This window comes from Molossus molossus, unplaced genomic scaffold, assembly GCF_014108415.1.
Source record: "Molossus molossus isolate mMolMol1 unplaced genomic scaffold, mMolMol1.p scaffold_m16_p_7, whole genome shotgun sequence".
NCBI classification, from domain to species: Eukaryota; Metazoa; Chordata; class Mammalia; order Chiroptera; family Molossidae; genus Molossus; species Molossus molossus.
In genome coordinates, this window is record NW_023425401.1 from 63,392,936 (window position 1) to 63,408,051 (window position 15,116).

Genomic DNA, 15,116 nt, shown 5'->3' on the forward strand with positions numbered 1-15,116 from the left:
CTCTCTCTCTCTCTGTTCCTCTCTCTCCCTCCCACTCTACCTGAACAAAAAATGGAAAAATGTCCTCGGGTGAGGATAAAAAAAAAAAAAATACAACACTTAAATTTAGATTCTGAATCAATAAGAATTAAGTTTCAGCACTTCCACATTAAAAGTTGGCCTATGGGCCCTGGCTGGTTTTGCTCAGTGGTTAGAGCGTCAGACCTCAGACCAAAGAGTTGTGGGTTCAGTTCTGGCCAAGGGCATGTACCTTTGTTGCAGTTCATCCCTAGCCCTGGTCAGTGTCTTGTGGGAGGCAGCCAATCGATGTGTCTCTCTCACATTAATGTGTGTGTGTGTGTGTGTGTGTGTGTGTGTGTCTCTCCCCCTCTTTTTCTCCCTCCTCCCTTCTAATCTATCTGAAGAAAAATGGAAAAATATCAAGTGGGAATTAAAAAAAAAATAGTTGGCCTATGATGTGTTCTCCGGAAATCATGATTACTAGTACTTTAATTTTGCATAATACTGTGCATATAGTCTCTTAACAGTCTTTCATTGGTAAATTCCTTGAACTCTATGATGACGGCACTTTCATTAGGTAAATGTTAGCTATTACTGAGAATATCTGGGAAATTATATCGGCAACACAAGAACTCTTTACATCTGTTATCTTCTTCAAAGAACTCCACAGGCCCACTTATTTTAGTGTAAATGGCTAGAAAAATAAAAAACTGTTTAAACAGTAAAATAGAAATTCCTGACTTGAAAAAGTCAGAACAACATATCATTTTTTCAAACGTTCTTTTCCTTCTATACTCATCCCCTCCCAAAGTGCTTCACAGACAGGGACTCCAGGGAGGATTAAGAGATTCTTCTGAGCCCTGGCAGGTTTGGCTCAGCGGTTAGAACATGGGCCCGCAGACCAAAGAGTCACCAGTTCGATTCTGGTCAAGGGCACGTTGCATTCAGTCCCTGGCCCTGCTTGGGGCCATGCAGGAGGCAACCAATCCATGTGTCTCTCTCACATGGATGTCTCTCTCTCTCTCTCTCTCTCTCTCTCTCTCTCTTTTCCTCTCTCCCTCTCTCCCTCCCTTCCTCCCACTCTATTTGAAGATAAATGAAAAATATTCTCAGGTGAGAATTTAGAAAAAAGAGAGACAGATTCTCCTGATATACTGGATGGAATGTTGAAATCATTTAATTGAATATTCAAATAAATGAGATCAAATTTTGTACTCCAATGTGGATTTGAAGGTGGACCATATTGTAATTTAGGCATTTTAAGTTGTATTGGTTCACAGATAAGCTAACCTTTAGAGTGTGACTCACAGCTTGGCCAATGTGGCTCAGTGCATTGAGTGTCATCCCAGGGACTAAGAGGTCCCAGTTCGATTCCCAGTCAGGCACATGCCTGGGTTGCGGGCTCAAACCCCACTGAGGGGTGTGCAAGAGGCAGCCGATTGATGTGATGTTTCTCTCTCACATCGATGTTTCTAACTCTCTCTCCCTTCCTCTCTTTAAAAAAAAATGTCAATAAAAACATTTAAAAAAATAATAAAGTATAACATATAAATGACACACATACACACACACTATGCTACATTGTAAAGAAGAATAGTAACTTTTACTAATGTTAAAATCTGAGTTCCTACAGTTCTGAATCCCTATTGTATTCATTCCTGGAGAAAAAAAGATGCATGGGTACATGTGAGTTTGAGTGTAAAAAAAAAAAAATTGAAGAAGGAAACCTTTCAAAAATGTCCTTATATGTATTATTTTTAATTTTGCCAGTTTCTAATACAGCCAAAGAAAATGATTGTAATTGGACGAGAAGGTAAAAGCTTGTACTATTTAGAAGCAGGCAACAAGGAAGTCTTCAGATGATCTTAGAAGGGGAAAACATGGATATACCTCAGAGACTCTGTCTCCAAACTGTCCTTAAATGTAAACAAAGTTATACAAGCTACTCTTGTACTGACAAGGCCCCATGGAAAGAATCTCCTTCACAGAGCAGAGTCTTCCCCTCCCATTCTTTTCACAGACATACAAACACACACACATGCACATAAGAACATGCATGCATGAATACCATCCATGTGTTTTTCTTTGAGAACAAACCTAAATGGGGCATCAGCACTGAGGCAACAATAAAAAAACGCACACATGTCACATTATTGAGTGTAAGTAAGGAGACTATGTTGTTTTTGTTGCCACATCACACAATCAGTATTGGGTTGAACCACATAATAATTTGGCATAGTTCAACCTAATGTTGATTGAGTTCTTACTATGAACAGAACCCATAAGAATAATTATATTTAATGTACTAGCTTTACAAAATGATAATGCAAATGACAGTGATACACAGTGAAACCCTTATTATAATTTCACAAAAGTTAGAAAAAGTAATGTGGAAGGATGCTTTAAGACAATGTGTTTGTAGGAGTGGGATATAAACAAGCAAGAACACAAAAAGTCAGTTTAATGCATTATCACTGAATATATACAATTCACAAGACATTGTGTCCCTGTTCTCAAGCACCTACAATCTAGTTGGAAAGCTATAATGCATGAAAAAAAATTACACCTAAAACTATTATATAATAATTACTTGGGGCAGATAAACTGAAACAAAGAATATCAAATAGACGCATCCTTAAAATTTAAATAGTTTAAATTAAAAAACAATAGCCAAAAAACTCATGCTTAAAGACGTTAGTATTATAAGATACCAAAGGTTTCCCTGTTCGCTGCAGTCATGTTAAAAAATGTTTAAAGTGCTCCATCAATTTAAATATTGCATAGAGATCAAGAAGGGTTAAGATCAAATAAATGACACTGGATTTCACAAATAGAAGAAGGTGGACAAAAAATAAATAAATAAAACCGGTGAGATTAAATGTTTAAGTAAAAAGGCTGGGTAAACAGACTAGACTGCATGTATTTATTTCTATCTCTTTCCAAAATCCAACTAAAATGACAGTAAAGAAATATTTTAAAATGGTATATACATATAAGGATAAAAACAGGACAGGCATCATTAGTAAATGAGAGAATTTAATACACTGTAGCAGAAAAGAGGACAGAAGAATGGAACCAACTCAGCAGAACAGAGAAACTATCCAAAAAAAGTGCCTATACACAGGCTTAGGAGCTGGTTCCACCAGTACTCCAGAATGTAAGCATGAATTGCAACACTGACAGAGTACTGATGAAAACCTAGGAATATAGAATTGATGAGCCTTCAAGTCCCTTCCTTAACACCACATTGGCAAGGAAAGACCTAGAATAACAGTTACATAGCAAGCCTAGAAAAAATTCCCCCAGATTATAGCAGAAAGGTATGGGGGCAGGGAGGAGGAAAAACGGGGTTCTGATACACTGAACCTTTGATAATAATATTGAAATGCATTTGACAGATCTGATGAAGTAAAAACAAACAATTCTAAATAGTTCAGATTAAAATAAACAATGAAAGAACTAATAATTAACTCCAGGGAAAACAAAAGGCTGTGTGAAAAAATCTCAGATAAGGCTTCACAAAAAATTTAAAACTTTAGCTCATCAAAGGGCACCATTAAGAAAGTAAAAAGGCACGCCATTTTCTGAGAGAAAAACATATAAAATTTCTATCTGACAAGGACTGATATCCGAATATATAAAGAAATTCTATAAATAAATAAGAAAATGACAAGCAACACAAATTAAAAACATAGGCAAAAGACTTGAACAACACTTCATAAATTAAAATATCAAAATTATCAATAAGCATGCTGCCTTGGCCCAGTGGCTCAGTTGGCTGGAGCATCATCTCATACACCAAAAGGTAGTGGGTTCGAAAACTGGTCAGGGCACATACCTAGGTTGCAGGTTCAATCTCCAGTTGGGGGACATACATGAGGCAACCAATCGATGTTTCTCTCTCACATCAATGTTTCTTCTATCTCTCTCTCTCTTTTCTTCTCTCTCTAAAAAAAATCAACGAAAACATATGCTTGGGTGACAATTTTTTAAAAAAGTACTGCCTGGCTGCTGTGGCTCAGTGGGCTCAGTGGGCTCAGTGGTTGAGCACTGACCCATACACCAAGAGGTCACTGGTTCGATTCCCAAATTGTGGGCCCAGTCCCCAGTGGAAGGCATACAGGAGGTAGCCAATTGATGTTCTCATCGATGTTTCTATCTCTCTTTTCCTCTCCCTTCCTCTCTCTCTAAAATTAATAAAGAAAAAATATATTTTTAAAAAATTACCAATAAGTATATAAAAAGACGCTCATCAGAAAAATGACAGTAAAGGAATTTTAAAAGTATTTTCCCTGGCTGGTTTGGCTCAGTGGTTAGAGTGTAGACCTGAGGACCAAAGGGTCAAAGGTTTGATTCCCAATCAAGGGCATGTACCTGGGTTGCAGGTTCAATCCCTAGCCCTGGTTGGGGTCGTGCAAGAGGCAATCAATCTATGTGTCTCCTTCACATCGATGTTTTCACTCTCTCTCTCTCTCTCCTTCTTTCCCTCCTTACCACCTCTCTTCCACTCCAAAAATCCTCAGGTGATAATTAACAACAACAAAAAAAGTATGAATATAGCCCTATGCCATAGTTGTAAGTTCAATTCCCAGTCAGGACACATACAAGAATCAACCAATGAATGCGTAAATAAGTGGAACAATTTATGATGTTTGTCTCTCTCCCTCTCATCAATTTTTTTTTTTTTATAATAATGAATTTTTATTTATTTTTTTGTTACAGATATTTTACCTTTTTACCCCATTGGCACCCCCCACCCCACCCCCCCTCCACCCTGTCCCCGGCTTAGTTGTCCATGTCCATTGGTCATGCATACATGCATATAAGTTCTGTGGTTTATCTCTTCCCACCCTCCCCGCCCCCCATCCCCTCTTCTGAGGGATGTCAGTCTGTGCATCAATTTTTTTTTAAATATGAATACAAAAACAAAAAACAAAGAACCAAAGAGGCATGAGGGATGACTGGCATCTGATGAGGGAAATGTTCTATAACTTAACCTGGGTAGCAGCTATGCAGATATCCATACACATAAAAATTCACCAAGCTGAGTACTTACAATTTATATACGTTAGTTAATAAAACTATAATTAAACATATATATAATCCTCAGCAATCAACACTTTGCTAAGATATATGATTAAAGGATATGATTAGAGGGATGAATGTAAAAGAGCTGAATCTTTATCTTTACCAAACATGAAAGGACAGATCAAGAAGCAGTTATATGAGTGTATATGAGAGAAATCTTATAGTTAGGATTAACTGCATCTGGGAAACAAGACTGGAGGTTGAGGAGAGGGGATTGCTATCTTACTATTATTTGATTTTTTTAAAACTGTGCACATATTATTTTGATGGAAAATTTTTAAAGAAAGATGAAATTATAAACTATTAAATGTGTGATTATTTATATAAACATGGGCAGAGAAGGCCTTTTAAGTATGCCTTAGTGAAACCTTTTATTTTTCCAGTGCAGCAAAAATCTATATTCTAATTTTCCGATCCCCTCCACCATCAGTCCATATGGTCTAGAAGGAATTTCTCCATCCCAGCTTCAGTAGTAGCTTGTGACTCAAGCCTAATCCAACCCAGGGTCCTGGCCCTTGTCCAGAGAGATTTTCTTCTTCCATTGATAGTCACAAAAACCAATTTGGGCCAATAAGAGCTATACTGAGGAGCTCCCTGTGTAGACATTCTATACTAGAACTACTGGCTGCCATCTTGCCATCAGGAGAGAATTACTCGCCCAAGAATGGGGCTGACAGAATGCACAGCAGAGATTAGAGATGGGAGAAGGCCCTTGAGCCTTGATGTCTGTGGTTGAGCCCCTGCTTCCACACAGGCCTAAAGTTTGTTTATCCCTGCCGTCTTCGTAATTTTAAGAGTCAATATCATAATGGAACCCAAGCATTGTACTGCTTGGGTTCAAACTTTGGCTTTACTACTTACTGTGTGACCTCAAGCATGTTACTTAATCTCTTTCTCATCTATAAAATGGGATGGCAACATTACCTCACTCATAGAATCAAATGAGTTAATGTATATAATACACATACATATGTATGCATATATGTTTTATAAGTACATATGTATAAGAATATATGTATAGCCCTGGCCTGTTTGGCTCAGTGGTTAGAGCGTCGGCCCACGGACCAGAGAGACCCGGGTTCGGTTCCCACTAAGGGCATGTACCTCGGTTGCAGTGTGTCCCTGGCCCCGGTTGGGGTCATGTGGGTGGCAGCCAGTTAATGTGTCTCTCTCATGTCATTGTTTCTCTCTCTCTTCGTCCCTCTCTCCCTCTTGCTCTATCTGAAGATGAATTCAAAAGGGTCCTCAGGTGAGGATTAAAAAAAAAAAAAAAGAATATATGTATATAGTGTAATACAAATATATATTTATATATTAAAATCTCATTTAAATGTATATGTGCAAAACCATATTTTTTATTTTAGCAATTTAATTCCGTTTTTCCTGAAGCCAGTTTGAATTGAATTTTCTGATACTTACAAGTGGCAGGATTCTGACTAATTCAGCACACAAAAGAGAACCACACAAAATCATTCAATAGATTTAAGCAAATACACCTAAAACATGAACATTCTCTATATCAGAAAAAATTATCAAAATATTGAAAGGTAAAAGAAAGTTTGAAACCTTTAGGATTAATATGGTTTTGTCTTTACATATAACAAGGAAGTACCACACAAAATGGCAAAAATATTAACACATAGCTGGCAAATGAAAAATGTAAAAACGTAAAAAATAATGTTCATTTTCTAAAATTCAAGCAAATAAATAAAAAGAAACTAATTTTTTCCAATGGCATAGCTAAAGATTGTTTTAAATTTTATTATCCAGTGTTGGCAAGTGTCTTATTGAATGCTGGTGAGAACATAAATTGATATAACCTTTCTGAAAGGCAATCTAGCTATAATAAAAATAAGTGTACCCTTGAAACAATGATTCTTCTTCTAGAAACTTATCTGAGATGCTTAAGGTTGTATGCAAACAATTTCCCTGCATGTATTCTCACTGATTTGTATTTACAAACAGAAACATTGAAAATGAAATGTCCAAAATATAAGGGATTGATTAAAATCCATATATTCCAATACTACTCAGTTGTCTAAAATGTTGATTGAAAATATATGGGTACTGAAGAATGTTCATGATTATTAAACAAAATAAACCACTTATAAAACCATATACAGTATTCCTCCCTTATCCATGGAGGATATATTCTAAGACCCCCAATGGATGCCTGAAATTCCAGATAGTACCAAACCCTACATATACTTTTTTTTCTATACATACCTATCAATGATAAATTTTAATTTATAAGTTAGGCATAGTGAGAGATTAACAACAATAACTAATACTAAAATAGAACAATTATAACAATATACTGTAATAAAAGTTATATGAGTATGATCTCTTTCAAAATATTTTATGGTACTAATCTAACCCTTTCTCTTCTCGTGATGATGTGAGAATATGCAATGCCCACAAGATGAAATGAAGTGAGGTGAATGATGTAGGCATTGTGACATAGTTTTAGGGCTACTACTGACTTTCAGACAATAAGGTTTACTTGAACACAAGCACTGCATTACCATGCATACAGGTAGAGACACTAGACAAAGTCACACCACAAGCAAGACAGAGCATGAAGATAAGATTTCATCACAATACCCAGAACAGTGTACGATATAAAACATGAATTTTGCCCTGGCTGGTTTGGTCAGTGGTTAGAGTGTCAGCCCACAGACCAAAAAGTCTCAGGTTCAATTCCCGGTCAAGGGCACGTACTTCAGTTGCAGGTTTGATCCCCAGCCCCAATCAGGGTCCTATGGAAGGCAACAATCCATGTGTCTCTCACATCGATGTTTCTCTCCCTCCCTCCCTCCCTCCCTCCCTCCCTTCCTCCCTCTCTCACACTCTATCTGAAAAAAATCAATGGAAAAATATCCTTGGGTGAGGATTTTTTTTTAATTACTAATTATTTCTGGAATTTTCTATTTTTTAATATTTTCAGACCATTGTTGACCAATGGTTACTGAAACCACAGAAAGCAAAACTGAGGATAAGGGAGAACTACTGTAGTCTATATTTTAGTTGTATAAATATACATATGGAAAAAGATTTACAAGTAACTAGGATACATATCAAATGACGGTGAAATCTCTGGGTGGTGGAATTATGAATGGCCTAATTTGTTGTGTGTGTGTGTTTTATCTTATATGTATATTTCATTCTATCTACAATGAACCTCTATGGATTTTCAATAAGAAAAAATGTATTTTAAATTCATAAAAAGCCGTTAAGTTGTCTCTCAGAGTAGTTCCAAACATGCATTTGAAGCCCAAACCATGCACAGATAATGAGAAAGTCAAGGGAATGGACTCTCTTTTTAGAAAATTTGGTTGTAAAAACAAGAAGGAAGTGTTTTAAGGACATACATAGCATACAGTTATCACGGTGCAGTGTCTGTGCATTGGAGGAGAGGAAGGGACAAAATTCAGAAAGAAGGAATCACTGTGGGTGATGTCTAATGAAGCCTGCAACATACTGTTTTCCATTCTCCAATAGCTTCCTTTGGGCTTGGCAGGGCTACCTTACCTGGATTCACACATGCAAATTTCCCCTTATGTTGCACAGGCTTGGGAAGGGCACAGAACTTACCCAAAGGCAGAAACTATACTCTCAAGCTCTTGGTGTCTTAACGCCACTAAACTAGGTGAAACAGGCATTTTTCATCAGCAACTTTCTCCAGGGAAAAAAAAATAAGACACCTGAAGCCCTGTGCAAGGCTCCCTTGGACCCCCACTCTCACTGAAGAGTGAGCACCATCCACAACTGCAATCATAATACATACACACTTGACCTTAATAATAAGTTTTCAACAATTCATAAGAGCTTGAATGCTCTGTAAGAGATTACATTTTCTTTTCATTTATTTTTGGCATATTAACAGCTGGTGACCTAGATTAAGAGATACTATGTGAAAAGCAGACTATATCACTACATTCTTTCACAGATGGAAAGTGGATTCAATGAAAAGCTTCAGACCAAAGAGTCAAACAGGGAGGAGGAGAATACCTACAAGGAGGGGGTAAATGAAGTATCAAAAAATGATGACAAAACCTGACTCAGATCCCAGTACATCCTGGCTACTTTCTGGACAAGTAACCAGGAACTGGAAGGGGGCAGAAACCTTGCTAATTCAGCTGCTAAAGAAACGGAGGGGAGGGTGGGAAAAGATCACATTAGTTCAGGATGAGCTTGGGTAGATATTAAAAGAAATACAATCCTCTTACTGCAATGAGAGTGTGCACGTGTAGAGGGAGGGACTAAAGGCAGCCACCGAGTCTCTCGGCCTTTGGACACGCAAAGGAACGAGTGCCCCCCATTCAGCTCAGCTTCTAGGTCAGGGGGAAGTGGGGGGCAGCCTGAGCATGGGTCTGAAGAGGAAAATTCACTGTCACAGTGAGCAATGCAGCAAATCTGACTTCCAGTAAAACAGGAATGTGCTAAATACCCAATATCCCAGGGATGGAAAATCCTGCAACGTGACAAAGAGAACACAGTTGGACTGAAACAAATCATGAAGCTCATTAGTTGGTGTTCATTTTCAAGTACATCGTTCAAGGTACCATATGAACATCCTTTGCTCAGAACACAAATGAGGATCTCAGTGCAGGAAAGGTCTTCATTTCAAGCAGTCTCAGGGCAGCCAGGCCAGCCCTGTGCCAGATACAATACCTCTCCAACTGCTCAGAGCTGTGCGGTATGAAACTGAGATCCATTTGTGCACATCTCTGGGTGAGCAAAATAAATCAACCCACCGAGAGTCTTGTAAAACAACAGGGAACCGAGCCGTGCAATACGGTTTTTTGTGGGGTTTTTTTAACTCAATAAAACGCCCTCCTTTGTATAAAAAATGTGCAGAAAACTGTTAGGCTAAGGTCTTATTTACTTTTGACCTTCCAGAGAACGACATTGGCATCAAAAGGTGGCACATACAGAGAGACCAAAACAGACAAGGGGGGAAAAGTGTGCATGTAGATAGGTTTTGAACTCCGGGATTCACTTCACAGCAGTATATTAAAGCCGCTGGTTTTTCGCTACCAGTCCTATTGATCAAAAGAGAGATTTGGAGGGTATAAACCGGTCGTTTCTGCTGCACTCAGTAGCCAGTGAATCCTCCCCGAGGAAGAACAGCTGCCGCAATCTCCCGCCCGAACCTGCGGGCCAGCAGGGAGCAGGCGCCGGGAAGCAGAAGTGCTCAGGTCGGGGAGACACGCCGCACCTGCGACTGCTCACGCCCGGAGATCGCGCGGAGCTGCTAGCGCGCGGGGGCCGAGGGATGAGGGGGAGCGAGGGATGGGGGGAGCGAGGGATGGGGGGGTCGGCAGACCCCGCGCCTCGGGGAACCGGGTCCGTGCTCCCCCGGTGTCCCGCGTCCCGGCCCGCTCCCCGCCCGCAGCGCCCGGCTCCGCCTTGCTGCAGTCCCCGAGGCGCAGGGCAGGGCGTCCCCGCGACCCCGGGCGGCCCTGCACCACTGCCGCCTGGCCTCCTCCGCTCCCCTGGCCCTCGCCGCCGCGTCCCCGCCACCTGCACCGCCGCCCGCTTCTGACCTTTTCCTGCGCGCGGTTCAGTCGTTTCTGGACGTTCTTGGCGAAAATGCCCGTCTTGATGTCGGCCATGGCTGCGGGTCCACAGAGGCTGCGAGAAGCAGAGCGGGCGCGGGGCCGGCTGTGGCGAGGAGGAGGAGCGGGAGAGGAGGAGGAGCTGGTGAGGAGAAGCGGGAGAAGAGGAGGAGCGGGAGAGGAGCAGCTCGGGAGGAGGAGCAGGACGCGGCAGGAGCGGCAGAGCTCCGGGAGCGATAAGGGAGGGGCACGGCGGCCGGGAATCCGCTTAAAGCGACAGAGCGGAGGCGGTGTGTGCAGGGACTGCTATCAACACCTGACAGGGTGGGGAGAAAAAGAGGGGGAGGGAGCCAGAAGACGAAATGACCAGATAGTGCCCACAGTGATGGAGGAGGAGGCTGGAAGAAGAAAGAGAACGAAGCCAGCAGCAGACCCAGAGCCTGAGGCAGCTCAGGGTTTAGGGGATTCTATGGTGGAGTTTGTGTAGAGGAAGGTGAGAAGGGACCCAGTTCTATACAGGCCAGAAAAAGGGGGGTGGGGATGAAAGGGAAAGCTTGGGGGATGTGAGAGCCATCTGGGTTAGAGCTGCTCACAAGTGGAGGGGGCTGGGCTGGTCTCCCAGGAGTGCCAGCTTGACCACCTGGGCCAGAGTGTGCGCCTCTCACCTTCCAGGTGTTCAAGAATGACTGGGTCTCACCTTACAGGGAGACTCTCTGTTCATGGAAGCTACTGGGAAACCAAGTCAGTGCGGAGCGGGGGTGGGGGGGCGGGGGGGTAGGGGGGTGGGAGGGTCAGAGTTGTTAGGGCTTTAGTAGAGAGGTGAGGAGGGAAGGACCAATGCTGACACTCATTTAAACCTCAAGACAAGACTTGGGGTCTGGGTGGGGAGATTCCGTATGGAGAAGGGTCAGTTCTTTTGAACCAGGTGCTATGCTTTGGTGGTATCAGTAATTCCTGCGCAGAGACCCTGGCATAGGCACTCCTCCCCAAGAAGTGTTGCATGGAAGGGAAGAGTCAGATCCTTTATTGCCTCACATCAGCATTTTAAGTCCTAGGCCTCCTAACCTGTTGCTTCTTACCAAACCTCTGGAGACCTAAATAGGATGCACCATCCTCTATATGCTTAGCAGAAGTAAGAGTAATGGGGATAAACTTGTCCTACACCTACCTAGAGCTCTTGAAGACTCTGATCAATAGTCAATCTATTAATATTCTATTCTCTCTGAGAGTGGCAGGAGATCGGGAAGGTGGCCCAGCAAACAGGTTTCAGTGAATCAGGCACCTGGGAGCCCATGTGAGCACTTGCACCTCTGCTGTAGGACTGTGACATTGGTAGCTCCCTGTGAACTGCCCCTTTGTATTCACTCCTTGTGCAGTCTCCTGCTTTGATTCTAAAATGTCACTGTAATTGGCTTTTACCAATAAGATATGGTGGAATTTCATTGTGCCAGTTTCAGACTTAATCCTAAGAAGACAAGCAGGTTTTACACTCTGAGGAGCCCTGTGCCTCCATGTAGAAGTTCAGTTTCCCTGCCATAAAAAAAAAATTAAATTAATATAAACTTGGAGAGGCACATGGAAAGGATGAGGCCCTGAGGTTATTTGGACAGGGAACATGGCCCAGATGTCTCTGCATCCCAGCTGAGCCCAACCTCCAGCCGACCCACTGACTAAATGCAGCCATACAAATAATTGTTAGGAAGACCAGCAGAAAACGTGCCCAGATGATCTCAGCCAAGAGTGCAGAATGGTGAGCAAATAAAATGGTAGTTTTAAGGCACCATTTTTGTGGTGGTTTGTTACTGAAATACCTAGTCTATTCACTTGGCTCTTATTTCCTTCGGATGACTATTCATTCCCTGAGGATGAGAGGGTTTCCAGGACATGGGGCTTTCAGTGCTAAAACTAGGAATGTCCTGGGTAAACCTGGATGAGTTTGTCACCTGAGTTCCAACATTCCAAGTAAACAAAGGGATCACTTCAGAGTGGGGAGAAGGGAAACGTGATTTCTCTCTTGGTCCACATTCAGTAGGAAGGACTGCTCAGAAGCCAAAAATGTCTGCCAACTCTCTAAAGCAGGGGGCTTCAGAACCTTACCTCTGCCTTGAGATTTTGGCCATGAGAATATAAGTCTCAAAATGCTGGAATACACCAGAATGTTTTGCAACATATTAGTCAATAGTCACTCATACTATGAGCCCTGGATCCCCCATCTGCTCCTGTGCTGGGCCTGGCTACAGCTCCCATTGTATATATATCACTGCCCTCTTTCTAACAATCAAAAGGCAGAGTTCCAAGCGGTCAGTTTACTTTTTCTCTGCTTCCTTCCAGCCCAAGCCATCAATTCCCACTGTACCAGCCTTTGTGTCTCCTTACAGTTATTCCTCCACCAGTTTTTGAAACACAGTGAATATCTTTGGAAATACAATAATAAATGGTTAACTTTTCTTATCATTCAGATGCCCATATCTATTTCTGTAATGTGGGTGGAAAATGGAAGTTTGCCATTCCATAACTCTATTTATAATACATGCTGAGCATATTCAAAAGTTATCATGTGCAAAATTTTATTAATTTCACTCCAACTGATGAGAAAACTGTTATCCATTTTCAGGTTGCCCTGTGGCTCATTCTGGCCACTCTGGAATATTGACAAAGTACTTCAGATGGTACTTAATAGGAACTCCACAAATATTTGTTGGAAAAAATGCATTATGTATGAGACTAATCCATGAGCATCCATCCTTAGCTTTTCTTCTCATCATTCTGCAATACTTCGGGAACTGGGGTGAGGGAAAGGGCCCTAAACTATAATGATTTTTAAACATTGCTATGCCATACAAGGTCCTATGCAAGACGCAAATATATTAACCAGATGGCTCTCCCTGTTTGCAGAAAGGGTTGGGTGCCCAGAGTTCCACCCTTTATTCCCTGAAGCTGTCTCTCAGGAAGATCCTCTGGGCTGCAGAAATCCCTGCACACAGTGGGAGACCACAGGCCAAGTGACCTCAGAAACACCTTCTCTCCAAAGCTGTAGGACCCCGTGTTTTTGTATGCCTTTGCTTCATTTCAACACCACTGGGCTCACCCAACAACAAGCCTTGATTGCTCTGTCTCTTCCTCAGAGTTGCCATTCATTTTTCTCCACAGTCAAGGAAAAATGTGGCACATGCAGTTCCATGTAGATTTTACTATGAATAAAAAGTAACTTCAATTCTCTCCAAAGTTGAAGCAAGCTCAGATGTCAAATTATATTTAACATTTATTCAGGTAAGGTTCACAAATAGCATCACAACTCCAACCCCAGATCTTCATCCAAGCAATGCAGTCCTGAAATAATTTTAACTTCCAAATCACCTTCCTTCTCAGTTGCACTTCAGGTGGGTTGATTAGTGAAAAATGTGAATTGTGACAGGTTTTGGTAATTTGGAACAGACCCAGGATTACTACTGTATCATCACAAGACACATTTCCCGTATCTTAATGACACAGAAGTCAATCCTCGCCTATCTTTGAATCTTGTAAGTCCAATTTAGGCCCTTGGGAAAGGAGATTTCTAGGTCCATTTTTGTTAAGTTCCTATGGCCTTGTCATGAAAACATCACCAAACCTCTAAACAAAGACCTAAAACTCTTGTAATATTAAAAATTGAAAAAGGAGTGGACTCTACATACATTTAAGAAAGTTAATAAAGCCCTAGCTGGTTTGGCTCAGCGGTTAGAGTGTCGGCCCACGGACCAAAGAGTCCTGGGTTTGGTTCTTGCTAAGGGCACATACCTCGGTTGCAGTTTGTCCCTAGCCCTGGTTGGGGTCGTGTGGCTGGCAGCCACTTGATGGGTCTCTCTCACATCGATGTTTTTCTCTCTCATCCTCCCTCTCTTCCCTCCTGCTGTATCTGAAGATAAATGCAAAAAATAAATGTCCTCAGGTGAGGATAAAAAAAAAAGAAACAAAGTTAATAAAAACAAATAAGATAATGGCTATCAAACCAAACCCACTTATTCCAGTTCTGGGCGGCCAGGGCCTATCCCAGCAGCTCAAAGCACAAGGCAGGAACCCAGTCTGAACAGGATGCCCCTTCCATCACAGGGCACACTCACCCACACCACACTCACTCAGACTGGGACCATTTAGACACTCCAGTTCACCTGATTTGGGTGTGGGAGGAAACCGGAGTCCCTGGAGAAAACCTATGAAGACATAGGAGAGTGTGCAAACTCCACACAAACAGTGGCCCTGGCCAGGAATTAATCTTTTTTCCCATCAATGTTATAATGAAGTGACATTGAATAAAACAAGATTATTCAAAGACCTGCTATATAGATAATTACGGGGTCATTTCATTTAAACATTTAGTTGAAGCTAATTGGAATTGTTGGCCCAACCAAATTATGACTAGACCTTATACTTAACTTCTTTGCTTAAAGCCCCAGATGAAATTTTACTTTTTCTTACAAATGTTAAAAT

General features: G+C 41.5%; 1 protein-coding gene across 5 annotated transcripts in view; it reads right to left on the minus strand.

Annotated features, from left to right (window-relative positions):
* Positions 1-10,769, minus strand: part of AMPH (amphiphysin) — a 344,846-nt gene extending 334,077 nt beyond the window's left edge. For all 5 annotated transcript variants that reach the window (XM_036247404.1, XM_036247401.1, XM_036247402.1 and 2 more), the window contains exon 1: positions 10,638-10,769. In XM_036247404.1, coding sequence (XP_036103297.1) covers positions 10,638-10,706 — 69 coding nt within the window. In that variant the 5' untranslated portion in view covers positions 10,707-10,769. The remainder of the gene's footprint in view (positions 1-10,637) is intronic.
* Positions 10,770-15,116: the final 4,347 nt, after the last annotated feature.